The 27889-nt window shown below is 39.7% G+C and overlaps 1 protein-coding gene across 5 annotated transcripts; it reads left to right on the plus strand.

The window, feature by feature from the left end:
- Positions 1-1964: 1964 nt before the first annotated feature.
- LOC122870429 (equilibrative nucleoside transporter 2) lies at positions 1965-26729 on the plus strand. 5 transcript variants are annotated; one of them, XM_044184606.1, is made up of 14 exons: positions 1966-2220; positions 7265-7321; positions 8116-8213; positions 8683-8764; positions 17938-18083; positions 18523-18662; positions 18782-18916; positions 19161-19258; positions 19728-19797; positions 20280-20473; positions 20642-20744; positions 20918-21003; positions 22113-22312; positions 23910-26729. In XM_044184606.1, the coding sequence occupies exons 4-14, from the start codon at positions 8750-8752 to the stop codon at positions 24019-24021; spliced, it is 1299 nt and encodes a 432-aa protein (XP_044040541.1). In that variant the 5' UTR covers positions 1966-2220; positions 7265-7321; positions 8116-8213; positions 8683-8749; the 3' UTR covers positions 24022-26729. The 5 variants fall into 5 exon arrangements, with proteins under 5 accessions (XP_044040542.1, XP_044040543.1, XP_044040541.1 ...); XM_044184604.1 differs by lacking the exon at positions 8116-8213; XM_044184607.1 differs by lacking the exons at positions 8116-8213; positions 8683-8764 and having other exon boundaries at positions 1965-2220.
- Positions 26730-27889: the final 1160 nt, after the last annotated feature.

The following is a 27889-nucleotide window of genomic DNA, read 5'->3' on the forward strand; positions in this document are numbered from 1 at the left end:
GCAATCTCAACGCAGTTGATCTGTTTGTTTGCACCTCCAACAACATGGCAGATTAGTCACCGCCCCATATTCCCGTTTGTGTGTGTGAAACAATATTGCATGTGAATAGCCACGTAGTTTGTCGGCAGGTGTCCATGGTGTGTAGTTGTCACAAGCCCAGTAGAGAGCAGCAAACACCACACAGCGATGGCAGTCTTGGAATTTGCTTTAAAAAAACATTGGAAGGATGATTCAACTGTCAGAGTAATAAATCACTGGAAGGAAGATTCAACTGTCTGAGAATTGTGTTCTGACCAACACCCAGGGGCGAACACCATTTCAATCTCTAAATAATAGTGTCCTTTGCAGGACCTCTGATATATCTACTATGATCATGAATGTAAAAATATTTTAAAAATATGAGCAAAATATGAAATACTATAGGGGTGGCAAACTTTCAGTAGAGGCTTGACAGTTGGTATTGGGGTAAACAAGTCAGAGAAAATGCAACAGACACATTATAACACACTTTTCTGGAGGTGCCTGATAAAATTACAGCCAAGAATTTACAGGATAACTTGGCTTTTTTGCTTTTTTGCCTGTACTCCACATTAAGCTCTTTAAACAAATATAACAAATATTTTATTTTCTGACTACATAAATAATTGTTTAAAATGTGAAATAAATGTCATTTGACGTGATGGTCCTACGCAGCTGACTCTGTGGTGTGCAAGAGCTTTCTTTTTTTGAGGCCAAGGCTGGATTACTGGGCAAAGCAGGCAACTGCCGTGGGCACTAAAGCACAGTATAAATGGATAAAGGCCATCAATTGGGTCCTGCTTTGTTACTAGATCTTGAGGTCTTGAAGAGAAAAACCCTACCCATTGCACAGAACGGGAGAACACAGGTCGATAAAGGCCCAGCAGCTCATTTTTGCTTAGGGGCCTCCTCGCATGTAGGTTAAACCTTCCATAATTGAGATGCAGCTTAATAACACTTAATTTACAAAATAATGTTCTGACACATTAAGTTACTTATGGCTGAAACGTATTAGTAGCCCTATACATTGTCAAATATTATAGGTTTTACCATCAGGCATTGCGCAAACAGCAGGAATGTCATAGGTTACTTGAAGATTTAAAAATTAGAATGACCCTAAAATCATTGGCCTGCCTGCTATCAAATGCCTGCGAAGTCAAAACATTAGGCTTGTTTGAGATGAACTGCGCCTTGCCTGGAAAGTGGATGAGATCAGGCAGCAGCAGCGGGGACAGTGACAAAAAGCTGCATATATTTACATCCTGTTATAGCCATCTGTAGGCTTAGTCTACCGGTAGTTTGCAGAATATATTTCTTATTCTTTAATTTACCAATAATACTGTTACGTGATATGTAGCCAGAGAATAATGCCTACTTTGCACATAAATTCCAATGTATTAATTATCTTAATGGGCATGTGAGATGTGGTTTGTGATATTTAATATGTAATCTCACAAATGTGAGAAAAACAAACTTTGTACCAATTAACTGATTATACTTTTTAGTATGCACCTACTTTGTAAGTTGTACTCAGCAGGGAATTGATATTGACCTCATTCACTTTATCAGAATCTTGTAAAGACTTGTATATCTTTTCCTCCAGATTCAGTCTGGATTATTGTAAGGACCAATAATCTCCTATGAGTCAGTAGAGAAACACAAGCCTTCTAGAGTTTGACTGACATATATTTAAGGCTTAATAGATAACGCGAGGAACCGCTATTACTGGGAACAGAAGCAGCAAAAAAATTACCCTATAGTTCCCAAACTGAAGTCCAGAGGTTTTGATGTGGTCTCATGGATTTGTAATGAAATTTTTGGTGTACATCCTGTTAATCTTCTCTCTAAACTGCAGCCGCCTCGATCTAGATATGTGCGGCGATCGCCGGTGTTCGATTCTGCGCAGGCCTGGCTCCTCTCAAACGAGCCTATAAATAAGCGGGGATACGACACCGGAAGTGCTCTTTTGGCAAGCTGCTGTAAAACTGTTGTAGCTTTGCAGCTATGACGATGGATGCTACGTAAAAACAGCTCCCTGAGCTGGTTTATAAACTACCGTAGCCATTTGTACATTTCAGCCACGTGTATGGACGACGAAGACATACAGCTATTAATTTATTAATTTGTGTCCCATTGAACCATTTTGTGAGAAACGGTGGGAACATTATGAAAATACAGTGACAAGACCAACATTTTTCCAAGGTGAGTCTCTCTGTCACGTTAGTTCGCACCCACAGTCTATGGTTAGCACTAACGTTCTGTTAATATATGGCACATGTAGTTGGTTAACATAGACAACACAGTGTTTTATAATGTAAGGTTATTTTCGTCATCTTCTTTTAAGAAAGAACTAGTGTTTACTTAATTGTCGACTGTACATTGTCGATGAAACGACAATGCGGCTCTGGATTCCTCTAACGTTAGACTTCAAATGTGTATGTGAGGTTGAGTTTAAACTAACGTTACTGTATCATAAACGTAGTTAAACTACAGTGCCTTTTCGTAGAAAAGGTTTCAGTCGTAGTCATCTGGACACTGTTTTCAGAATCAAGACGTTTCGGCTCCCATCCAGAAGTAATTCTCAATTGTGAAAAGCTACTCTGTGTTACATAAGTTGTTACATTGTTTCCAAGATGGCCCAGTAATCACTGGAAACAATTAGGTCAGTTTCAGGTGAAACAAATACTCAGGTGGACTCCTTCCTGATGGCAGGGCTTATGTAGCACAGTAGCTTAAATTTCTAGTTCCCGTCCCATTTTTTCACAATCGAGAATGACTTCTGGATGGGAGCCGAAACGTCTTGATTCTGAAAACAGTGTCCAGATGACTACGACTGAAACCTTTTCTACGATGGAACAGTCCTGGACGAATGAGGGACTACACCGACCTACAGTGCCTTTTGATACCAGAATATGTTATTACTAGTTTAATTTAATATTTGTTCATCCTCTGTGCTTTTTCTGCTTCTTCACAGAATAGGTGTATTGTCATTTATGTCCAGATGCAACATAGGTCTTAACAAAGATACTATTTTACGGAATTTACTTTTTGTATGTTGTAAGTTGTACTCAGCAGGGAATTGATATTGACCTCATTCACTTTATCATAATCTTGTAAAGACTTTAGATACTTTAGACATATCTATTCTATGTATAGAATAGATATGTCTGTTTTCCTCCAGATTCAGTCTGGGTTATTGTAAGGAACAATAATCTCCTATAAATCAGTAGAGAAACACAAGCCTTCTAGAGTTTGACTGACATATTTTTAAGGCTTAAAAGGTAACTCGAGGAACCGCTATTACTGGGAATAATATGTGGTCTGCATGTTGTTACCCTGCATCTTAATATGGGAGGTACAGTTTTGTATACTATCTGTGGGAACACCCAGCAACGAAAGAGGCTTTTTAAAGACATAGATTGATTTTTGTTGTCCCAGCAAAACCAACGGTGTTTGGTGTTGCTGGGACCAGAGCAAATCATTTTCAACCATTTTGGCAGCTGTTTATCCTCCACACTTTGTCATCTCCCGCCTAAATGCCTTCTTAGGAAGCCTCACGCTAAACAACCAGTGTCTGCAAAGGAGTAGTGTTCTCACACCTACTGAATATGCTGACAAAACATCTTAAACCACAATTTTAATTTAGGAGTGATTGTCCACAGTAAAGTTTCTGTGTGTAAACATCTCAGAAGAGCTGCGTGGATTTGAAGTGTATAGACATCTTAAGAGAATGCGTTTGCCTACAAAGGCAAATGTGTTTGTAAAATCCCACCTCAGTGTTCATTCAGGACATAAAAAATGTTGTCACGTTTTGTCTCAATGACGTAGGAGGCGTCTTTCACATGAAACAATAAGGCCACTTATCCTGTCTGCCCTGTACATTTTGTTGCTGAAAGAGGGGGTGGAAAGACCTAGGAAATAAAGATGGAGAAAAGGACAAGAATGTTAAAGTCCCCCTCCACTCAAAACTGTGTTTTGCTTATTGTTTCTTGTTACATACACTGGGAATGGACTTTTCAGTGAAGTAGGAGACATCTTGTGTGCAGCAGTTAAACTTTTTAAATAAACAATATTGGCACATGTATAGATTGTGGATTTTTACATTTTAACTAGGTAACTGACTATTTTTGCAAATTATCATTCCAAACGGTGTATTTTTATGGCTTAAAACATTTCTTCATGGGATATTTAAAAGAGTACTCCACTGATTTATTAGTGCACTCCTATGACGTCAGACTCATGACATTTTTAAAAAACAGTATTAAAGTTGATGCAACCGGACATATCGTCTTTTTTTTATTCTGCACATCCTTCTTCCTTGTCAAAGCCTGGCACACCCACAATGCAACTCAATTCAGGCGTGTTATGATGGTAGCAGCTAATGTAGCCTCGAGCTGCTAGCCTCAAGCAGAGATGAGGAGTGGGCTACAGAGGTCTGGTAAGCTCACTTCTTTCTAACGCCACACCCCCAGACTTTTTTCATTTTCAAACTTGACTACAAGTTCAGCCCCATCCAATGCTGACTCAAGTGACATCACTTGAGGACATTTATCAGACTTGACACAAAACTTGGAGCCACAAAAGACTTTATACAGTAATTTACACTGACATTTTTGTTTTAAGTAATCTTTTAGATCACCTGGTAATGATTGGGCTGTTTTGATAGCCAACCAGTATTTGTTTTCTGGTTATAAAAATAATTCAAAGACAAAAGATCTGTACACTGCTGATAATACTTTTATATCTAAAAGACAAGATTTATCAGCATTGTGCAGATCAATGACTCTGAATAACTACTTACCTACAACAACAGTTGAAGAGACTGAAATGTGGTTCAATAGTGTTTTACAAGAATAGACACTTCTGGTCATAAACATATTTTAAGTAGCTTATATTAGGCTCTTAGTGAGATTATACCATCTGACATTCCTGTTGACACGGGGGACCTGTGAAGAACCTTTGTGACTCTGTTATGTCTATTTCTTGTCACAAACACAGAAACCCCTGCCAGTTGTTTGACTGATTTCTATTAGATCAGTTAGGATATATGCAAATAGTTTTTGTCCACAACACAGACTGTATAGAGGACAATGTGATATTAATTCTCTTGGTTTACCTCATGCTGTTTTCCTCTCATTTTAGTCAGAGGAACAAAGCTGTATTAGGAGATCTTTGAAGCAGCAGAATTATTCAGTTGTAATTGAATTGTAGCCAAGCACTGTAACTGTGTGTGTCCATCCAAAACCCTCCCATCCTGTTTATTATTCTCTTTCATAATATATTTGATGAAACAAAACACCACCACAATTATGACCTGTATGTCCACATCACTTTACCTTTGTCCATGATTTTCTAGCTAGCTCTAGAATTAGTGCTGCTTAGCTGCCTAAAACATGCTATCTAGTTAAACTGTAATGACTTTTCGACCAAGCTGGCCGGGAGGCTTTGAAAACCATGTCCAAGGAGTGTCCTGCCTCACTGAGATGCAGACTGAGGCTGTGTAACCAACCATCTCACCAGGAAGAAAACAGGCTTATATTTTAACTTAGCTATCTTAGGTGCTAACATTGTGTACAAACCCTGTGATCCATGGAAAATGAAGGGCATTCATTACCGTGTGAAGGATGTTGACTCACCTGAATTGTGTGATTTTTACAGTATGTGCTGTTTTAGTGCTCTCTGAGAATGACGCACCTGTCTTGGTTGTGTCTGGTTACCAACGTCTGTGTTACATTTGCTTTTGTTTGTAGGAAGAAGGAAGTGTCGATTGGCGAGTTTAGGGAAGTAGACCAAATGCTGACAAACAAATGGAAACCAAACCTGGTGGAGTCAGTGGAAAAAAGAACTGGTCAGGCCCATAGACTGTATATAAAGATGGACGACGCGAGTCCACGCAGTAGTGATCGGGGTTGGAGCCGCAGTATCAGGGTCCCACCCATACACCGGCTGACTCAATTGTGAGCAGGGCTCAGCTGTCAATCATGACGTGAAAACCAAACGTATACATACACAACGCCTGAGTGTTTCGGGTTTTTTTCACAGCGCCTAAGCCGAATGTACCAGGAAAGAAAACTATGCTGAGTCTGAGACACGTTTTGCTGTCATTTCTGATTGTGCTGCTTCTGTCTCCTCATCGTCCGCTCTCTGTGTCTGAGTTTCGCCATGGGCAGGGCTCAGGCAGTTTAAAAGTTTGCTCTTTGAAAGGGTGTACTTGCATTATTGTGTTATTATATTATCATTATATCGGTGGTCTTAAAATGACAATAAAATCGTTTATCGCAGTTTTTTCTGGGAATATTATCACCAACAAAAGTAGTTATCGTGAAAGGCCTAATAAGAACTAACTAAAAGATCAAGATGTTTTGGCTTCACTTTTGGGGAGCTGTCATGTCGTCAATCTTTATAGTCTTTACAGTCTGTGGTCAGGCCACAACCTCCTCCACAACTCTCATTCATTTTTTTCTCCAAAGTTTGACTGAATTTGTATAAGATTTGTTGAGTGTTTAGTCTAGTGCAGACTCCCAAAGAAGGATAAATGTGAGTCTAGCTCTATCATGTCTAGCCTGATCCTCCCAACAAGTCAAAACAACAGAGCAACCATACCGTATTCTGCAGGTGGCAATGCTGTGAGTGGGGGAAATGGTTTGGCCAGTAAATGAGTCAGTACCTTATCAGTTCTGTTGGTGAATGTGTGGGTCTGGTTTTCTTCCCCAAGATTGTATTGCAGTGTTTGTGTGTACACAGGGAGTGAACTCTCAGATTCTTGACAAATATACACATTAAACAGGGACAGAATTTGTTCCCAGCCTCAGGGTGCTGTTCCAGTGCCAAAGCCTCAATAGAAAATCATTGAAACTGCACTTAGTCTGGTCGTTTGATTTGACGTATACACTCCTGCTATTCCCAGTGGCTCAGTGGCTTATTCACATTAAACTACAAGTTGTTTGAGTTAATTCTAATACTCAAAGGTTTGTGTAACATACCAGAAGGTTAAAGAATAAAATACTTAATTAGCCAGCCTCTATGAATCCTAGACACATGTCAGACCTCTGTACTGTAGCATTTCTTTGGACACACTTTTGGACAGCCTCTTGCCAGCTTCTCGTGACCTCTTGCTAGAATGTACATGGATTCCTGCATCCCTGAGTAGTGAAACCTTGACACAGGAGTGTCTAGAAAACCAACTACTCATTCTGTAATCTTTGGAGATGCTGCTGACCTTTCTTCTCATCTGTTGCCCGTGCAGTTTCGCCAGAACTTCCTACATCAGAATGAAGGGACGAACAGATGCTCCTCAGGACCGGTGAGTTAAAATCAGATGGAAACAAGAAACTCACCTCCCACTGTTTTCTCTCGGCCACAGTTCCTCAGAGATTCTTATACTCTCGACCACAGTTTCTGTGTGGTTTGTTGCTGACAGGAAATTATGTAAGTGTAAAGCTTTTAATTTTCTTGAATGAACTGAAACTGCATTTCGATGGGATTTCAAATCTAAGAAAAGTTCAGGTCCCACTTGTACTATTCTGTTAAAGCTGTAATCTTTAATATACATGTGATTTCATGGTTTTAGCAGTAAAGTTTGTAACCTTGCTGAGAAGTTGAAGGTGTGCAGCCTGTCACCTGAAAGTCTTCATCTAACAGCTCACTGTGGCTGCTCCTTTTTACATTAGTACTTGCAATATTTAAAACTGATCCACTGTCAGAAGAGTGGCTGGTTTTATAGATGCATTTAGAGTTCAGCGCTAACCACAGTGACAAATATATTGCATTTCCTGTGTCTTCTATACAATAAAATCAGCCCCATTTGTCACCAGTTGAATGCGAAGCAGTAGGAAATGAAGTTTTCATCAGCAGTAACTTAATACAGCTCTGTTGCGGTTGTAGAAGAGTGAACAGTAAACAGTGAGGCTGATATCAATGAGAGGAACAGAACAGGAACAAAAAAAAATCCCAAATGCATACGGCTAGGTTTCTTTCCATTTATTTTCAACAGACAGTATAGCAAGTTACAGACTCCTATTTTTTCTGCCTAGATTGGAACATCTGGGTGATGCCATCTAATATGTGTTAGCATGTCCAATCTGTTTCTGCTCACAGCTGTTGAACAATACCGACACTCCGTCCTCGTCTGATCCACTACTCGCACTTCACTGAGAACCAGAAAATTTCCCACACAGCTGATTTGAAAGAAGCAGGCAGGTCTTCTAGCTCCTGTGTATCATCATTTGAACTCGCTATATTAGCATATTAGTCACAGTTGTGTCGTCTTCTTCTTCTGCTTTTGTTGTTTAATGGCGGTTGGCAAACAACTTTTAGGTGCATTACCACCACCTTCTGGATTTGAGTGGGATCAGAACGGTTAGACTCTCCCCATAGTGTGACTGACTCAGACATATTCTTCGTTTGACTGCATGCACATAACCATACCGTCCTTACCGCGAAGGTTCAGGACAAATACATGTACCGTTACACCCCTATACAAAATGTAAATACATTAAATGGCTAGTGCTGAAAAAATGTAAACCATAAATAGTATAAAAAACAGGGTTTAATTTCATGAAAATCTTAAGGATAACTTTAACTTCCATCAGCTGTGGCTAGGCAGCATCCTGTTCTATACTGTAATCCATTTTTTAAATAACACCCTTTACTTCCCATCTACAGGGGCTGCTTGGTGGGGATCATTTTCTTCATTCTGGGCCTGGGAACGTTGCTACCATGGAACTTCTTCATGACTGCCTCATTGGTAAAAACATGGCAATTACTTAATCCCTCAAAGACAGCAGATCTGACACATTATCCGCGCCTCCTGCTTAAATGTTTTATTACATAAAAACCAATAGACTCAGTCAATAAGATGGTAGTATCTCATAATTTTCCCAGTCAGATCTGCATAAAAGCCTTTCTGCGTGACAGCGAGGAAATTCTTCTAGTGGTTCACTACTGAAAGTCTTAAAGAATCACATTCTGGATGTATGACAATGGTGTTATGGACAATAAGCTATTTATATAATTCAAGAAAATATCTAGAAAAACTATAGTATGTAAATTGTTGTAGTGTGGTCGAATGATATTGTTTTTTCAGTGGCCGATGCTGATATTTAGAGAGCAGGGCGGCCGATGGCTAATCAAACTAAAGAAAAACAAAGAAAAGTCATGTAGAATTCCATTATTCCATGCACAGTACAATCTAATATACATTATCTTAGCTAGTAACATGTTGTTTTGGATGGAATTTTATTAATTAATGAAATAGAAAAATACATTGGGTTATGCTATACATTTCAGAACGTGACTGGTGTTTAAGGGAGAGCGGGGTACAGTATGTCAGAAGCGATGTCATTCAACTGGATTATTCTACACATTATAACATAATATATATTTAACGCTAGCCAGTAACTGTTTTAGATTAGATTTGCTGTCATTTAGGATGGGAGAAACAGATGTGTCTGCAGACATGAGCCGATGCCGATTATCTCAAAATGGCAGCTAATTGGCCCGATTAATCAGCTGACCAATAAATTGGTCTATCACTAGTAGTCAGCGGTTTAAGTGATTTATTGATGTGTTATGCAGTCTGGGTGTAGGGTGTTGAAATGTCATGAACCATAGGGACCCATAAATCCGCACAGTCTATCACATGACTTCAGGTAACCATGTGGATCACCGCACGTGTACACACATGTTCACGCGTCAGGGCGAAGCCTCTTTTCACATACATTGGTGTGAAAAAGTGTTTGCCCCCTTCCTGATTTCTTATTTTTTTGCATGTTTGTCACACTTAAATGTTTCAGATCATCAAACAAATTGAATTATTAGTGAAAGATAACAAGTAAACACAAATTGCAATTTTTAAATGAAGGTTGTTATTATTAAGGGAAACCAAAATCCAAACCTACATGGCCCTGTGTGAAAAAGTGATTGCCCCCTAAACCTAATAACTGGTTGGGCCACCCTTAGCAGCAACAACTGCAATCAAGCGTTTGCAATAACTTGCAATGAGTCTGTTACAGCACTGTGGAGAAATTTTGGCCCACTCATCTTTGCAGAATTGTTGTAATTCAGCCACATTGGAGGGTTTTTGAGCATGAACTGCCTTTTTAAAGGTCATGCCACAGCATCTCAATAGGATTCAGGTCAGGACTTTCACTAGGCCACTCATTCATTCACTCTTCATTTTGTTCTTCTTCAGCCATTCAGAGGTGAACTTGCTGGTGTGTTTTGGATCATTGTCCTGCTGCAGAATTGCTTCAGCTTGAGGTCACGAACAGATGGCCAGACATTCTCCTTCAGGAGTTTTAGGTAGACAGCAGAATTCATGGTTCCATTTATCACAGCAAGTCTTCCAGGTCCTGAAGCAGCAAAACAGCCCCAGACAATTACACTACCACCACCATATTTTACTGTTGGTATGATGTTCTTTTTCTGAAATAGTGTTACTTTTACGCCAGATGTAATGGGACACACATCTTCCAAAAAGTTCAACTTTTGTCTCGTCAGTCCACAGAGTATTTTCCCAAAAGTCTTGGGATCATCTAGATGTTTTCTAGCAAGAATGAGATGAGCCTTAATGTTCTTTTTGCTCAGCAGTGGTTTTCGTCTTGGAACTCCAGGCCATTTTTGCGAAGTCTCTTTCTTATGGTGGAGTCATGAACTTCTTTTCCTTTCGGCTGTTCCCTTTCAGGGGTCGCCACAGCGAATCATGTGCCTCCATCTAACCCTGTCCTCTGCATCCTCTTCACTCACACCAATTAACTTCATGTCCTCTCTCACTACATCCATAAATCTCCTCTTTGGTCTTCCTCTAGACCTCCTGCCTGGCAGCTCCAACCTCAGCATCCTTCTATCAATATATTCACAGTCTCTCCTCTGAACATGTCCAAACCACCTCAATCTGGCCTCTCTGACTTTATCTCCGAAACATCTAACACGAGCTGTCCCTCTGATGTACTCATTCCTGATCCTGTCTGTCCTCGTCACTCCCAAAGAGAACCTCAACATCTTAAGCTCTGCTACCTCCAGCTCTGCCTCTTGTCTTTTCTTCAGTGCCACTATCTCTAAGCTGTACAACATCGCTGGTCTCACCACCATCTTGAACACCTTTCCTTTCATTCTTGCTGACACTCTATCACACAACACACCTGACACTTTTCTCCACCCGTTCCAACCTGCTTGCACTCGCCTCTTCACCTCTTTTCCACAGTCTCCATTGCTCTGAACCGTTGACCCTAAGTACTTAAAGTCCTACACCTTCTTCACCTCTGCTCCCTGTAACCTCACCGTTCCACCTGGGTCCCTCTCATTGACACACATGTATTCTGTCTTACTGCGGCTAAGCTTCATTCCTCTGTTTTCTAGACCAGACCTCCATCTCTCTAGATTTTCCTCCACCTGCTCCCTGCTCTCACTACAAATCACAATGTCATCCGCAAACATCATAGTCCATGGGGATTCCTGTCTAACCTCATCTGTCAGCCTGTCCATCACCAGAGCAAACAAGAAGGGGCTCAGAGCCGATCCTTGATGCAGACCCACCTCCACCTTGAACTCCTCTGTCACACCTACAGCACACCTCACCACGGTCTTACAGCTCTCATACATGTCCTGCACCACTCTAACATACTTCTCTGCCACTCCAGCCTTCCTCATACAATACCACAGCTCCTCTCTCGGCACCCTGTCATACGCTTTCTCTAAATCTATGAAGACACAATGCAACTCCCTATGACCTTCTCTGTACTTCTCCATCAGCATCCTCAAAGCAAATACTGCATCTGTTGTACTCTTTCTAGGCATGAAACCATATTGCTGCTCACAAATGCTCACCTCTGCCCTTAGCGTAGCTTCCACTACTCTTTCCCACAACTTCATTGTATGGCTCATCAGCTTTATTCCTCTGTAGTTGCCACAGCTCTGCACATCTCCCTTGTTCTTAAAAATTGGCACTAGTACACTTCTCCTCCATTCCTCGGGCATCCTCTCACTCTCCAAGATCTTGTTAAATAAACTAGTCAGAAACTCTACTCTCCTAGACACTTCCATACCTCCACAGGTATGTCATCAGGACTAACTGCCTTTCCACTCTTCATCCTCTTCAACGTCCTCCTCACTTCACTCTCGCTAATCTCTACTTCCTGCTCCATACCAGTCACCTCTTCTACTCTTCGTTCCCTTTCATTTTCCTCATTCATCAACTCTTCAAAGTACTCCTTCCATCTTCCCATCACACTCCTGGCACCTGTCAATACATTTCCATCCTTATCTTTAATCACCCTAACCTGCTGCACATCCTTCCCATCTCTATCTCTTTGTCTGGCCAACCTGTACAAATCCACCTCTCCCTCTTTAGTGTCCAACCTAGCATACAAGTCCTCATATGCTCTTTGTTTGGCCTTTGCCACCTCTACCTTCACGTTATGCTGCATCTCCCTGTACTCCTGTCTACTCTCTTCAGTCCTCTGTGTCCCACTTCTTCTTAGCTAACCTCTTTCTCTGTATACACTCCTGAACTTCCTCGTTCCACCACCAAGTCTCCTTGTCCACTTTCCTCTTTCCAGATGACACACCAAGTACCCTCCTACCTGTCTCCCTGATCACAGTAGCTGTAATGGTCCAGTCATCTGGGAGCACTTCCTGACCACCCAGAGTCTGTCTCAGCTCCTCCCTGAAAACTAGACCAAAGAAATGCTTAGTCGACCAAAGTCCTGTCCTGTGCAACGATCAGTCGACTACTAAAAAAAAAAAAAAAAAAAAAAAAAAAAAAAAAAAGACACGATGAAAAACATCAATAATACATAAAACTATAATAATAATACAACTCTTTGAAAATTAGGTTATTTTTTAAACTGCAAAGTGAGGAGTTCTGTCCTAGGTCTATAGTGACCGTCACAGTCGTGCACCTGACCACACCACACGCTACAAAAAATATAACTGCTAAAACTGCCAAATAATGAAAAATCCTAACAAAAGCTCTCGATTATACAGGCTGTATATTCTTCTTTACTTTCAAAGCTATGGGTTAACTTTTGTCCAACCGATCTAGGCGTTTTAAAACAAACACAAACCCAAAATAGCCTAAAAAAACACTAATAATAATAGGCTGTATAGTAGGAAGGCCTATAGATTTATTTTCGTTTTGTTACATTATATAGGCTATTTTCAAACGCGTCAAGTGTACAAATAAATTGAGTCAAAATAATAAATAGCATAATAAAGCCGTTAGGGCTACTTACAGATCTGCAGGCCTAGTCCACCTTTTTTATGTTGTGGGCCAAAAACACTAACATGTCCACATTCTTGGGTAAAAGACAGCTCCTCGACTTGTTAACAATAAATCCTGCTTTGGAAAATATGCGCTCTGCAGGAGTGGAGGTTGCAGGGATGCAGAGCAGGCGTTTGGCTGCCCGAGCAAGTCGTGGATATCTCTCCTCATTATTTTTCCACCACGCAAGTGGCCCAGCAGTGTCCACTTTACTTCTGTCCTGAAGATAATCTTTCATTTCGTCGCAAGAGGATCTTTGTGCGCTTGGCTCATCAGGATCATCCTCTGCACCATGTCCACAAGGAAGCATCGCTATCTCCTTCTCTTTTGCCGTTTTCTGTTTTTTTGCCAACGGGTCCTCATCATCCCCTGTCTGCTCTGCGCTGTCTCCCGAGAGGCTTAGCCTTCTGTTTGAAGCGCGGGTCCAGTACTGCAGTTAAAATGTACAGGCTGCTTGTCATCACAACTCGGTCTTTGAGTTTCCATCGACTATCTATTTCCTGCACAAGCTTAAGTTTCAACTTCTTTTTTGTTGGACTATCGTTATCTGTGATGGCAAGATGACATTTTTTTAGATTCTCAAGTATTGGGAAGGCCGCTGACAGGGATGTGTTAGCCTCCTCCGACAACAGCTCGGTCAGTGTAATAAAGGGCTTAAGAACGTCTGTGATGTCTTCAGCCATATTCCACTGCTCTGTTGTCATGTCCAAAGCTGTCTGACACATTTATATCTTGCTTACCGCTTTTAGGTGATTGGTCATATTGGTCGTTGAGCTATGGTAAGTTAGCTTTAGGCCGCATAGCTTGCACTCCACAGTCTTGTCGTCTTTTTTTGTAAAATGCAGCCAAACAAAAGATTTAGATTTCTTGGACATTTTTTCGACTAAAGCCCAAAACAAGTAGCGTTCTAACTGAATGAATACAGCAAAACTACCTATATTCCTTACTGAGCGCGAAGCAGCAGTGCAGCCAGCCACAGGTGCGGTTTCCGAGTGCTCATGTGGTGCGCTAAACTGTGGCGCCGTTATAAAATAGCCTAAATTAAAGCATTTAAAGTTTGGTATAAAACATAGGCTAATTATATTTAGAATACAGTAATATATAACTGCTAATAAAGGAATAAATATCAAGGAGTAAATCAATGAAAATTTCTTTATTGGTAAAAAAAAAAATAATTTTTTTTGCAACTGGTCGACCAATGAGAATGTCAGTCGACCAAAACGGCATCGACCGATTAGTCGACTAAACGACTAAAGTTGACAGCCCTACTGAAAACTACACGACATTCTTCCTTTTTCAACTTCCACCACTTCGTCCTCTGCTCTGCCTTTGTCCTCTTCATCTTCCTCACCACCAGAGACATTTTACACACTACCATCCTGTGTTGTCTGGCTACACTCTCCCCTACCACTACTTAACAGTCACTGGTCTCTTTCAGATTACAACGTCTACACAAGATGTAGTCAACCTGAGTGCTTCTACCTCCGCTCTTATATGTCACCCTATGTTCCTGCCTCTTCTGGAAGAAAGTGTTCACTACAGCCATTTCCATCCTCTTTGCAAAGTCTACCACCATCTGTCCTTCTGTGTTCCTGTCCTGAAGACCAAACCTGCCCATCACATTCTCATCACCTCTGTTCCCTTCACCTACATGCCCATTGAAATCTGCACCAATCAGCACTCTCTCACCTCTGGGGATGCTCTGCATCACTTCATCTAACTCACTCCAGAATTTCTCCTTCTGTTTTAGCTCACATCCTACCTGTGGGGCATAACCACTCACAACATTGAACATCACCCCTTCAATTTCCAGCTTAAGACTCATCAACCTGTCTGATACTCTTTTCACCTCTAGGACATTCCTCACAAGCTCCTCTTTCAGGATAACTCCTACTCCGTTTCTCTTCCTATCTGACCCATGGTAGAGCAACTTGAACCCTGCTCCTAAGCTTCTAGCCTTGCTACCTTTCCACCTGGTCTCCTGGACACACAGAATGTCCACCTTCCTTCTCTGCATCATGTCAATCAACTCTCTAGCCTTCCCTGTCATAGTCCCAACATTCAAAGTCCCTACTGTCAGTCCTACATTCTTAGCTTTCCTCTTCTCTCTCTGCCTACGAACACACCTTCCTCCTCTCCTTTTTCGTCTTCGACCAACAGTAGTCCAATTTCCACCGGTACCCTGTAGGTCAACAGCACTGGTGGCGGTCGTTGTTAACCCGGGCCCCGACCGATCCGGTATGGAGGTCATTTTCACGATTCGCATTTTTAATTTGGCATGTGTTTTACGTCGGATGCCCTTCCTGACACAACTCTCTGCATTTATCCAGACTTGGGACTGACACAAGAAGACACTGGCTTGTGCCCCCCTTGTGGTTGCATTATGGTGGAGTCATGAACACTGACCTTAATTGTGGCAAGTGAGGCCTGCAATTCTTTGGATGTTGTTGTGGGGTCTTTTGTGACCTCTTGGATGAGTCGTCGCTGCGCTCTTGGGGTAATTTTGGTCGGCCGGCCACTCCTGGGAAGGTTCACCACTGTTCCATGTTTTCGCCATTTGTGGATAATGGCCCTCACTGTGGTTCGCTGGAGTCCCAAAGCTTTAGAAATGGCTTTTATAACCTTTTCCAGACTGATAGATCTCAATTACTTTCTTTCTCATTTGTTCCTGAATTTCTTTAGATCTCAGCATGATGTCTAGTTTTTGAAGATCTTTTGGTCTACTTCACTTTGTCAGGCAGGTCCTATTTAAGTGATTTCTTGATTGAGAACAGGTGTGGCAGTAATCAGGCCTGGGTGTGGCTAGAGAAATTTAACTCAGGTGTGATAAACCACAGCTAAGTTGGGGCAATCACTTTTTCACACAGGGCCATGTAGGTTTGGATTTTGTTTTCCCTTAATAACAACCTTCATTTAAAAACTGCATTTTGTGTTTACTTGTGTTATCTTTGACTTAGGTCATCAAACAAATTTAAATATTAAACATTTAAGTGTGACAAACATGCAAAAAAAATAAGAAATCAGGAAGGGGGCAAACAGTTTTTCACACTACTGTATATGTTACCTGCATCTCTAGTGCCTTGTGAGCACTGTGATTCCTGCTTAAAGCATTTCCACTTCACAGTCAGAGCTATTTTCAGCTTCTTACTGATAGAGGATGGAGCTGTAAGTTGGTGACCATCATCACAACAAATGTTAGTCTCAAGCAACAAACCAAATAAGAGCAGTATTATTATAGTATCATGATATATCCTCTTGACAAGACTTATCTGGATCTCTGCACTAATCAGCTGGTCAAATATTATGAAAATGCGGCTTCATATTGATAAAAGGTCACTGTAATCAGTGCCAGAGACCCTTTGAATCTTGGCTGCTAATGGAGCATGATAAGTTATAGATTGTAAGATTACTATTGCCCTTTGCCCCTTTGTTCTTGAGTGCACCTTACAGTAGTTTATCTGCCTTTATCTCCTTTATGAATACTTGTCTATCTGGATTATTTTAGTATTGCTTAATTGCATATTAGATTATCATTATAGTATATATTAGGATACAATGCCAGAGGATTGTCTTTAAGTCTGGTTGTCTTAAAGCTGCATTAATTGACTTGATTTTTGTTGTTGTTTTTTTGGGGCTACTTGGGGTCAGTGGAACAAGCTGTAAACACAACATTGACATATTAATAACCTCAAAGTTGTATGGTGGTAGCAAACAGTTGCGTATTTACTCTTTGCATTCATTTGAAGTTGTGTTTCTAGCCTCCTAATGAGTGTAAGTCCAATATTCACTCCTTTTAGCTCTGTTTGCGTTTCCACTAACGACTGAGGGAAATATCTGGCTCTTTAGCTGCTAAAAGCTCTACTATGTTCACCAGCTAATTGCTAACATTGTCTGTCTGCTGTTTGGTGCTGAGCAGGTAGTGTACAGTGGGTTTATCAGAACATTTTAACTGATGATAATTCTTTGTGGGTTCTTCACTATGAGCGACATCTTTCACGTTACACATAGTCATCAGACCCATTGTTGATATAAAACAATTATTAGTGTGGCTAATGAGCCAATGATAAAGGATTTAACTATTCCTGTATTTTATTGTCTTAAAGGTGGAAAAAGCACAAGCATATCCTGCTGGTTTTTGGGGCTGAACAGTTAATTGAAATATTAATCGCAAAATGGCCTGGTGCAATATCCAAATCGCAGGAGCTGTAATTTTTTGATAAAGGTAAAATGTGTCACAACATACCATTATAAATGAGGCATTATGGTGCTACAAAGATGCCCCGGCCTACAAATCATATTCTCCAGACGTAGAGGAGCATGCTTGTTTGGTACAGAACTGAGCAAAAATCACATAATTTTTATATTTTTTTCAGTGAAAATTAAATGCAAAAATTACCATTCCCACTAAAGTCATGACTTATATCACAATATAAGTCATGACTTTACAATCACAATATTTGTCAAAATAATCGCGATAAGATTTTTTTTTTGCATACTGTTCAGCCCTACTGTTTTTTTTTTTTTATGAGGATTCTAGTGTTGTTTTGACAACAATGTACACTGAACCTGTAAACTAGAAAGACAATGGAACATTAAGATGACACTGAAAAAAATGACAGGATAATCCAACATCTGTCTTTTTTCCTCTGGGTTTGCAGTACTTCCAAGGTCGCCTAAACACAACAGAATGGAGCAACGGCACAATGGTGGTCCGCAAGGAGTACTACTTCAACAACTGGATGACTCTGCTATCCCAGCTGCCCCTGCTGCTGTTCACCCTGCTCAACTCCTTCCTCTACCAGAGGTCAGTGACAGGGTCAGAAGTTAATTCAGTGTCAGAGGATGTTGTTATCTGTACTGGGCAACGTGCCAACGGTGTTCATAAGAAATTAATCAGAATCAGAAATACTTTATTGATCCCAGAGGGGAAACTCTTTTGCTACAGCAGCTCACTATCACGTCAGTGCACACAGGAATACAAGTGTGCACTAAGCAAAAAAAGACTTGTTTTTCCATACACAGAAGGATGTCAATTTTCACATAATGTTCAGTAAAACTAATGATTCTAATTAGTGTTGGGCATTTGCTCATTGTGAATCTGAGACTTGAGGTATTGGCCATTACAAAGTTGCATGTATGACCGTGTCTCATGCCAAACTATTCCTCTGTGGTGTATATCTTATCCAGTTTGATGTAAAATGTGTTCTTGGTTAAATTACTGATGTGGGAGTTTCTTGTTTCAGGATATCGGAGGTGATACGCATCGCAGGTAGCCTGGTTCTTATCCTGCTGCTCTTCATCCTCACAGCAGTGCTGGTCAAAGTGCCCATGGAGGAAGACCGCTTCTTCTCTGTCACCATGGCTACTATCTGGTTCATCAACTGTAAGTCAGTGTGACTGTGTGTGTGTGAGTAAAAGCCTGAAAGAAAGACCGATTGAGAGTAGTGTACATGTTAATTTGAGTTAAAAAGTGTTGAATTAAATGACGTTTCTTCTCCCCAGCATTTGGTGCTGTGCTGCAGGGCAGTCTGTTTGGCTTGGTGGGTCTTCTGCCTCAGAAGTACAGCACCGTCTTCATGAGCGGCCAAGGCCTTGCCGGGACCTTCGCTGCCATCGCCATGCTGCTAGCCATAGCCAGTGAGCCACCTACATACACACAAAACGCCACCGGGTGGCTAATCCCCAGTTGCCTAGTAACAGAGGACATTCAAAATGGATGTTGAGCTAGTCAAATCAGCATGACGTCACTCACCACACAGCACACTCTATTCCATTTCAAAGACACAGCTCATGTTGGGTCCTTTTGAACAAAGTTTTCATTTATCTGATAGGTCTCTCTTCCAGAATTCCTAGTTACCTAACTTGTGTGTTTGTCACTCAGGTGATGCAGAATCTGAGTCTGCAGCGCTGGGTTACTTCATCACCCCATGTGTGGGGACGCTGATTACACTCTTCAGCTACCTGCTACTGCCCCGCCTGGTCAGTCAGTTCTGCATGAGTACATTGCCCACAATCCATTCAAACTCTCCTAAACTAGAGTATCCCTCTCGTTGACCCCTGACTGAATTTAGAGAGCAATCATTACAATTGAAATCAAAGCTAAATAGCAACATTAGCAAATTGTCACAGACTTTGTGATGATCAAATCCTCGAATGTGAAACAGGAGCTTCTTGGAATTTAGGGCTGCCAAAGTGTAAAACTGCCTTATCTGACTGTAAGCAGGCAGAGGACCAAATTTAATTTTAATTACATGTCAATGAAATTGTTAACTTTTGTCCAAGTTAGTCAAGAACAATGTTGCACTTACCTTTCTGGAATCCCACAAAACTTCATCTTAGTCTAAACATGTATATACATCATAACATCATAATTCCTGTTTTATTTTTATTTTACTTTTTGTATATCAGCTGTAAGGCCTAAGTTTTATTGTCTGGTGTTTCCATGCAGGAATTTGCCCAGTATCATCTGAACAAAAGCCGCAAGTATGAGGCAGGCACCACAGACGAGCTGTTGAAAGGTGGGATTTTGGCTTCATTGGTTTCATTTTCACACTCTCGGAATTAATGTCATTTTTCTCCCAAGTTGGCACTACAGGAACACTATGCAAGTTCTTTAACATTTGTAGAATTCATTCAAAACATTTGTCTGACGGTGAGAAAACATCTGTTTGCTTTTCCACTGAGTTTGCAATTCTGTCAATCACTGTCTGGTTGAATCAAATCAAATAGTAGAACATTATCTCGTTAAATGAGTTTACCCTCTGTTTATCCAATTAGAGTCCTGGCAGTGCCCAGACAAAGACAGGCCCTGTTAGACTCACAGAGGCCCACACAGACTCAGACTCTCTCTTAGTGTTTTCTATGAATGCTAAAAAGCCCAAAGAGGTGCACTTAGCAAATCATTCACTAAACCAGATGTCATATTTGAATAATTTCTTTTGAGCATATGTTGAACAATAAAATTTTTAAGTGGAAGTAATACATATATATTTAATTGCAGAGAGCAGCACAGTGGAGAACAGCAAGCTGAATGGCCATGCTAACGGCTCAGTGAACAGCAGCGCAACCAGTGGTGGCAGTCCAGCTGTGGCCGAGGTGGACCCCAGTCTAGACGGGATCAAGCATGCCTTCCTGTCACTGGAGCAGGACGAGAAGGGACAAGCCAAGGCCTCGGTCGTAGAGGTCTTCAAAAAGGTGAACATACGGGTTTGATGTTACAACCTAATAGTTACTAAGATAGTTTCACTTACATGAGAAAATCAAATGTTCTGTGATGTGTTAATTGAAACTTAAAATAAAAGCGTTTTAGTCCTATTAAATGTAAAAAATATTTAAAAGTTTTCTCTTTTCTTTCATTTTTAGATCTGGGTGATGGCGTTCTGCGTGACGTTTGTGTTCACAGTTACTCTTTCCGTCTTCCCTGCTGTCACTGCAGATGTCAGAACATCATTCCCAGAAAAATGGGGTATGATCTGGCCTCAGTTCAACTCAATGATTAGATTAGATCTCTGCTGCATTCAACAAACTTTCTGGATATCTATTTATCTCTTGTGTAAACTCTCAATACCCTAATGTATTGTAGACCGATTGTCAAATCGTCCTTTCTCCTATTTGTCTTGTTGTTCATCCTCTCTTCAGAGCGCTTCTTTATCTCAGTGTGCTGCTTCTTGACTTTCAACATCAACGACTGGCTTGGTCGAACCATCACCACTTTAATACGTTGGGTGAGTATCTGATAAGATCTTTTCTGCATAGGAGAGCAATGGTTCCTGCATCCACTTTGCTGCATTAAAACAGTTTTGATATTTTGCTGATTTAATTCATAAAAATTGCTTAAGTAGTTTATCGTCCTAAAGGTTTCAGTCATAAAAGTCATCTGGACACTGTTTTTAGAATCAAGATCGATCATAATCCCATCCGGAAGTCATTCTCAATTGTGAAAAAAGACCCAACTGATATTTAAACTAATTCTGAGTTACATAAGCCCTGCCCTCAGGAAGGAATCTGCCTGAGTATCTGTAAATAGCTAGTTTCACTGCTGAAACTGACCTAATAGCTTTCAAGATGGCCCAGTAATCAGCTAATCAGATTCATTGTCACAAATTGTTCTCTTAAGGCTCTTTTTACATCTTACTTTGGTGTATATCACTGCTAATTTTCTGCCTGATTAGCATGTGATAGACAGCGTTTGACCAAGTACAGTGATAATTTCTGCACTCAAATGATAGACTTTGGAAATAAGATTAAATCTCAGACCACCATTTCTGTTCAAAGAGAAGGTTCTTTTTTTATTATTAAGTGTTTGTCTTTTAACTAAAACTTATATTTAATAATTAATTATGAGGTATTAAATCATAATTATAAGAAATGCTGCCTTTATAAAGTTAATAAGTATATAGTTTATATCTAGGAGGGTGTATATATATACATATATAATATACACGTATCTACACTATCAGGCATTCCTTTTGATTGCACTTTCTCTGTTTTGTCTAGTTTCTATTCAACCTCCAACAGAGCATTAAATTACAACATCCTATTATACATACAGGAATGTTTCTTCTTGTGCTGAAATTGTCAGCACAAGAAGAAACATTCCTGCATCTGATAGTTTATCTGATAGTTTAGGCCTAAAGTGTTTTATGGCAGACATTTGGGAAAAACCATCCACATTTTTGTCTTTCCCTATCCTTCTCATTTTTTTATTTATTTTTTAATATCCCCACTTGTTCCAAATCCACTTCTCACTCTTCCCTTCCTCTTTCTACCTAATGGTATTTAATTTTTTCACTCCCCTCATTCCCGCCATATATCTTTCCTGTCTCCTCTGCAGCCCCGTAAAGAGTCTTGTCTGTTCCCGGCGCTAGTTGTCTCCAGGGTGGTGTTCATCCCTCTGCTGATGCTCTGTAACGTCCAGAGTCGCTCCTACCTTCCCGTCTACTTCGCCCACGATGGTGCTTTCACTGCCATCATGGCTCTCTTCTCTCTGTCCAGTGGGTACTTCGTCTGTCTTTCCATGTCCTACGCACCACAGTGAGTACAAATAAGTTTATCACTGATACTGATTAGTAATAACCTATGTAAATATAACGAAAACTGCAGGACTTGAATAGCTTTCAGAACTGTTTTCAGAGTTTTAATAAGTGAAATAAAAAATGTTTTTTAATCATAATGTGTAAATCTTCTGGTTGCAGCTGAATTTGGAAATTACTGTTGTCTGGTTCTGGTGTTCTTGTTCTTGTTCTGGGGTCACATTTTACATCTTAGATTACATCTGACTGCCAGATACACATGGTCCTATCACTGTGTTTATATGTGTTGTTATTTTGGGGCATGGATGTATGCTTTTTACAACACACTTTTGCTTATTGTTTATCCTCTTTAATTTTATCTGTTGTTTAGCTATATAGTATAGTATATAATCTAATGCACACTATGGTGCGTAGGAGAATTAAATCTACAGAAACTTTAAGAAGGAGCTGCATTTTGGTTAGAGAACAGCACCGGCACCATATATGGTATTTAAAAATCTTACCCATGAGTAACCCACTAATCAGAGAACGGCAGCAGCACCTCGGGGCATTCACACCAGTTAAGGTCAATGAGCTCTTCCAATTGTAAACAAACAGCAATATTGTGTTTATGTCATGGTATAAATCAACATTCATACTGTATCATACAATAGAAAAATGCATAGACATTTTGTTGCTAAAAACTATTAAGCAACAACAATACAATATTAAAAATCATAATTCATAATAATCATAGTACTGTAAAACTTCAATTAAAAGACGAGTCCCAATTAGACACCTATCCCTTATACTGGCTGGGTTTGGCTACACGTTTTGACACATAAGCAGAGGTCTCAATTAGACGCCGGGTCTGGTTTTTATAGAAATTCTTTGGATGTATAAAACCTCTTAAAGCCCACTGACTCGCCTGCTTGAGCAAGTTCTAAGCTGCTTAGATTGCGCATACAAATATAAACTTTTGTCAATATGGACATGTTATACATCGTTAGATCGGTTAGATTCTCCACAGTTCAAATGTTAATTTTACAGAAACCATGAGCACCAAAGTATAATTCATTCAGATTTACTGGCATGGTAAACGAGAGATGGAAAAAAAGTGTTGCCTCTACCTTTTTGAAGCGGTCATAAAGTCTGAATATGTGTCCATTCCTCCATTTTATTTATAGTCCTTTAGTCCGTAAGGGTCCACCGACCAAAAGAATCAAAATGCTTTTTTATAAAAATGAATCCAGGTTGTGAATATTGTCATGTGAAGTCTGTTGCTCACTGTCTGCTAACTTTGTTCGTCTCTCTTTTGATGTGCTGTCGCTTGGAGTTAGATAAAATAAATAATTCGTAATTCATATGTTGTTCGAAAGCCAAATTTTTATACAAGTAATGTACAGTTTAGGACAGAAATGATGAATTGGCAGTCCCGAGTGGAATAACTAGCTAGGCTATGGGTGAGCAGCCTGGATGTGAGCAGTGGTAAAGACTGCTTTGGAAAATAAACATCATAATGTAAAGTATGTCTTTTGTGAATTGTTAATTCAAGAAAGCACCAGTGTGGACTAAACATTTCATGGCTGAGCTTCTGTTCCCACCTGCTCTCTCATCAGGTTGGTGGAGCCTAAGGATGCAGAGACTGCAGGAGCCCTGATGACTTTCTTCTTAGCCCTGGGTCTGTCCATAGGAGCCGCCCTGTCCTTCCCTCTCCGAGCTCTGGTCTAGTCACACACATCTACAGCACTCCATAGACACTGTAGAATATTTTCATGCACACCTAGAGGGGGCAGTATGATAAATGGTTTATCATCAGTCTGCCCCTCCTAGATGACCTTCTCATTTTTTTCCATTCATCTGTCAGGTGCTGTTTGTTACAGCATGACTGCCTTGACAACCAAGGACCATGGGTGATGCTGTAAAAATACAGCTTAGGAAGTGTAGTATTGATCATAAATGACAAGATTCCCTCTGAATGTAGAAATAAAGGAAATACCTTATATTACTCTGAATGAATGGTTATGTTACCTGCTGCTAACCTGAAGAAACAGATTTCCTCTCTGTACAACTCTTTATAGGATTGATTTTTATTGGACTTTTATGTTGACTATTGTGAGTTTTTAGGTTCATTTATGTTTAATTTAGGTTTGTTATAAGTACTTTTAGGGCATTATCCTCAGCTGACCATATGTAGATAAAGGGAAACTTAATTCATTTTTTTATGCTATAATCAAGAAAACCTATAGATAGAAATGATAGAAGTACTTGTTTTTGCAACAATTGACCTTCATACTGTCTTGGTACTGGTTGGCTTTAGATATGGGATAGATTTTTTTTATATTTTATTGATGACTTGAATGGTTACAGTTAATCAACGTTTTGTTAGATTAATTACATTAGGTATTTTTGATGTATTTTTCTTCCTAGAATTAGTTTGTATTTACTAATGAAGTAGCTCTGTTACAGAAGCAGAACAAACAAAAAATATTTGTTCTAATGTATTGTAAATTACCAATGGAAGGTTAATGACCAGTCTCATGGACATGGATGGATTACTGAACGGGGCACAGGCTCAGGGGCCCAGGCAGTCAAAGAGGTCAGGGGGCCCCTGGCCCACAGCGTCTGTTTTTAAGTGAAGTCAAACGACCACAAAGAGATGCAAAGCAGATAGAAAGACCCGCAAAACGACCACAAAGGGACGCAAAATGGCTGCATCATTAGTAGTCGTTTTGTGTCGCTTTCAGTCTGTGGGTTTTGCTCCTATGTAGGAGAGGTGGTAGGCCTTTAACATGTCTGTGCCCAGGGGCCCGTTGTCTCATAATCCGTCCATGCTCATAGGGCTTTTTGCCAATTCCAGTTTTTCTTCACCTCAGTCTCTCCATTGCAGCAATACAAACTTGCAGCATCAATTGTCTCTCCAACATCAAGGCTACTACTGTCATATACTGGTCACAAGACTTAAGTCCTTCATAGCTTAATTTCCTTTTCTGAAAAACCTCAAAGTTAAACTTGAAAGACTGTTGTGCTCCTGTGAGGTCACAGGATACTACTGACTAACAGGAAATTGAGTTTACAGCACCTGATGATACTTGGTTGTATTTTTTTTGTGACATGCCAGAGTTAAAGTTAACAGGTTATGTGAGTCAGTTTATTTTAAATCTTGAACTTCTCCTGAGAACAACTGGCAGCTGCTGTTTTGTTACTAAATGTAGTGATGCTGCTGTAAGTCATTAAAAAAAACAATAATCAGATGTGGAAATTAGAGTAACTGAAAAAGGGAACTGCAAATGCTGAGTAATTCTTCTATTTAGTATTGTATAGATATTATATTGGCCACTTAACTGTGTCAAATAGTATTGGATTTTGCTACCAATATGCCATGCTCTGATGATTTCAGTGTTGATGGGATTTTTTTTCTCTCATTGTAGTGCACAAACATCTTCTTGACACAGTAAGTTTGGAGCAAACTTATTGCTCCAGATTGATGGAATTTATTTATGTTTTAGCCCCATGATCAGCGTCATAATGATGTACATTGAGGTTTTGTTTTTTTGTTTGTTTTTGCTTAAGCTCAATAAAATACGGCTTTGTTTTTATGCTTATTATTCAATGTGTGTTTTTAAAACTACTGTTTACTGAATCTGTTGTAATGAAGAGTTTCATGGTTGTATGAGTACTGTATGTGGTGTAATGTACATGCAAATGGAGAAAATGCGTGTTGTAACAACTGCTGCTTCTAATGAACCAAGGGCTGAGTCCTAATGAAAGAAGCATTGTTAATAGGACTTTGCTGTTTTTAAAAGTGTGACTTGATTTATGCTGCATTCACATCTAGTGGGACTTTTCTTCAACTTTCTCATGATTGTTTTCAATCTGAACTGAACACACATGCTTGAGTTAATAGACCAAAAATAGACCAACACAGAAAGTAGTTATCATGGCAACTATGATTATTTAAAAATTGTTGTCTTCTTGAATCCTGCCAATCCTGTTCAAGTTTAAATGTAGTTGAAGCTAAATACAATCTAAACAATATCTTTTCAGTATGAAGCTGAAATGAACCATATTTCTTATAGAATGTCAATGCAGCACCAGTCATGGAGATGAAGAACTCATGTTGCAGTGATTTAACATCAGGATTCTTATGTGTAATTCCATGTCATACTTCCCATTGTGGGTCAGAAGAATTCAAACTGTGTCATTGTTTATTTCAAATTTCCTTTCTACTTTAAACTTCTTGTATAAAGAATGTAGATTAATTAAATTATTAGATATAGTTCTCAGCAGTGTACAGTACATAGTTAAAGGTATTAACAGTTGCAATTCAATCATAATCAACCTTAATAATAATTAACCCAGTTTAAAAGGTTCATGTTGTGTTCATATCATATTGGATTTACTGTAAATACAAGTCACTGTCTGTCTCCTTGCTGTAATTAGTTTGTTCTTGTTACTAATTGCTGGAAATCCTCCAACATCAGCAACAAAACCAGAGTAATCTTGGGTCGATGCATTCAAAGCACCAACATGTCATCCTGTTGTGTTTTCTCTTATATGGTGCAACCACAGCATTAATACATAATATGAACATACAAACAGATGCTGGCAGAAGACAGACACAGAGGATCTTGATTGAACTGCCAGACCAGGTCTCTTGAGTTACAGTTAAGGGAATTCATTCTTATGCATTTGCATAATGTATCTTTATAGATGTCACTGTCAATAAATAATAATACCTTTTATTTATATCAAGCTTTTCAAAACAAATTACAAAACACTTTGCTTATTGTCTTTTTTAAGTATACATAAACAGTTAAAAAACATTTAAAATATTCTGATAAAATACAACAAATGTGAGTTTTTAAAAGTGACTTAAAAGAATACAATGTGTTAGCTTCCCTGATCTCCTCCGGCAGGTCATTCCACAACTAAGGGGCCCTAACAGAAAAAGCCCAGTCACCTTTCGTTTAAAGGTTTGACCGAGGAATGGCCAGGAATGACCTACCAGAGGATCTCAGGTTGCATTTAGGGTCATAGGGGGTCAGGAGGTCAGCTATATGTTCTGGAGCTAACCCTCTACAAGCCTTAAAAGTGATCATTAAAATTTTAAAATCTGTGGACTGGGAGCCAATGAAGTGATTTTTAAACCGGTGAGATATGTTCTCTCCTGTCCGACATGGTTATGAATCTGGCTGTGGCATTTTGAATCAGCTGAAGTTTATTGAGGTTTTGTTGTGTGAAGCAAGAAAAGAGTGCATTGCAGTAATCTAACCAGGATGAAATTAATGCATTAATAACTGTTTCTAAGTTCTTGACAGATAAAAATGACCTGATTTTTTAAATTTATCTTGATTGGGAAAAAAATGATTGGACAAGAGTTTATATGCTGGTCGAAATTGAGGTGGTTATCAAAGATAATACACAGGTTTCTGCAAAAGTTATTTATGTTGGATGAGAGGGGACCAAGATGGGAGGAAATGTAATTCTGTGATGAGTCTGAACCTTTGATAATAATCTTGGCTTTTAACTGTAGAAAATTTGATGCCATCCAGTTATTGATATCTGCAATGCACATGTGGCGGTTGTTTAATTGATT

Source organism: Siniperca chuatsi, linkage group LG22, assembly GCF_020085105.1.
Source record: "Siniperca chuatsi isolate FFG_IHB_CAS linkage group LG22, ASM2008510v1, whole genome shotgun sequence".
Taxonomy (NCBI): domain Eukaryota; kingdom Metazoa; phylum Chordata; class Actinopteri; order Centrarchiformes; family Sinipercidae; genus Siniperca; species Siniperca chuatsi.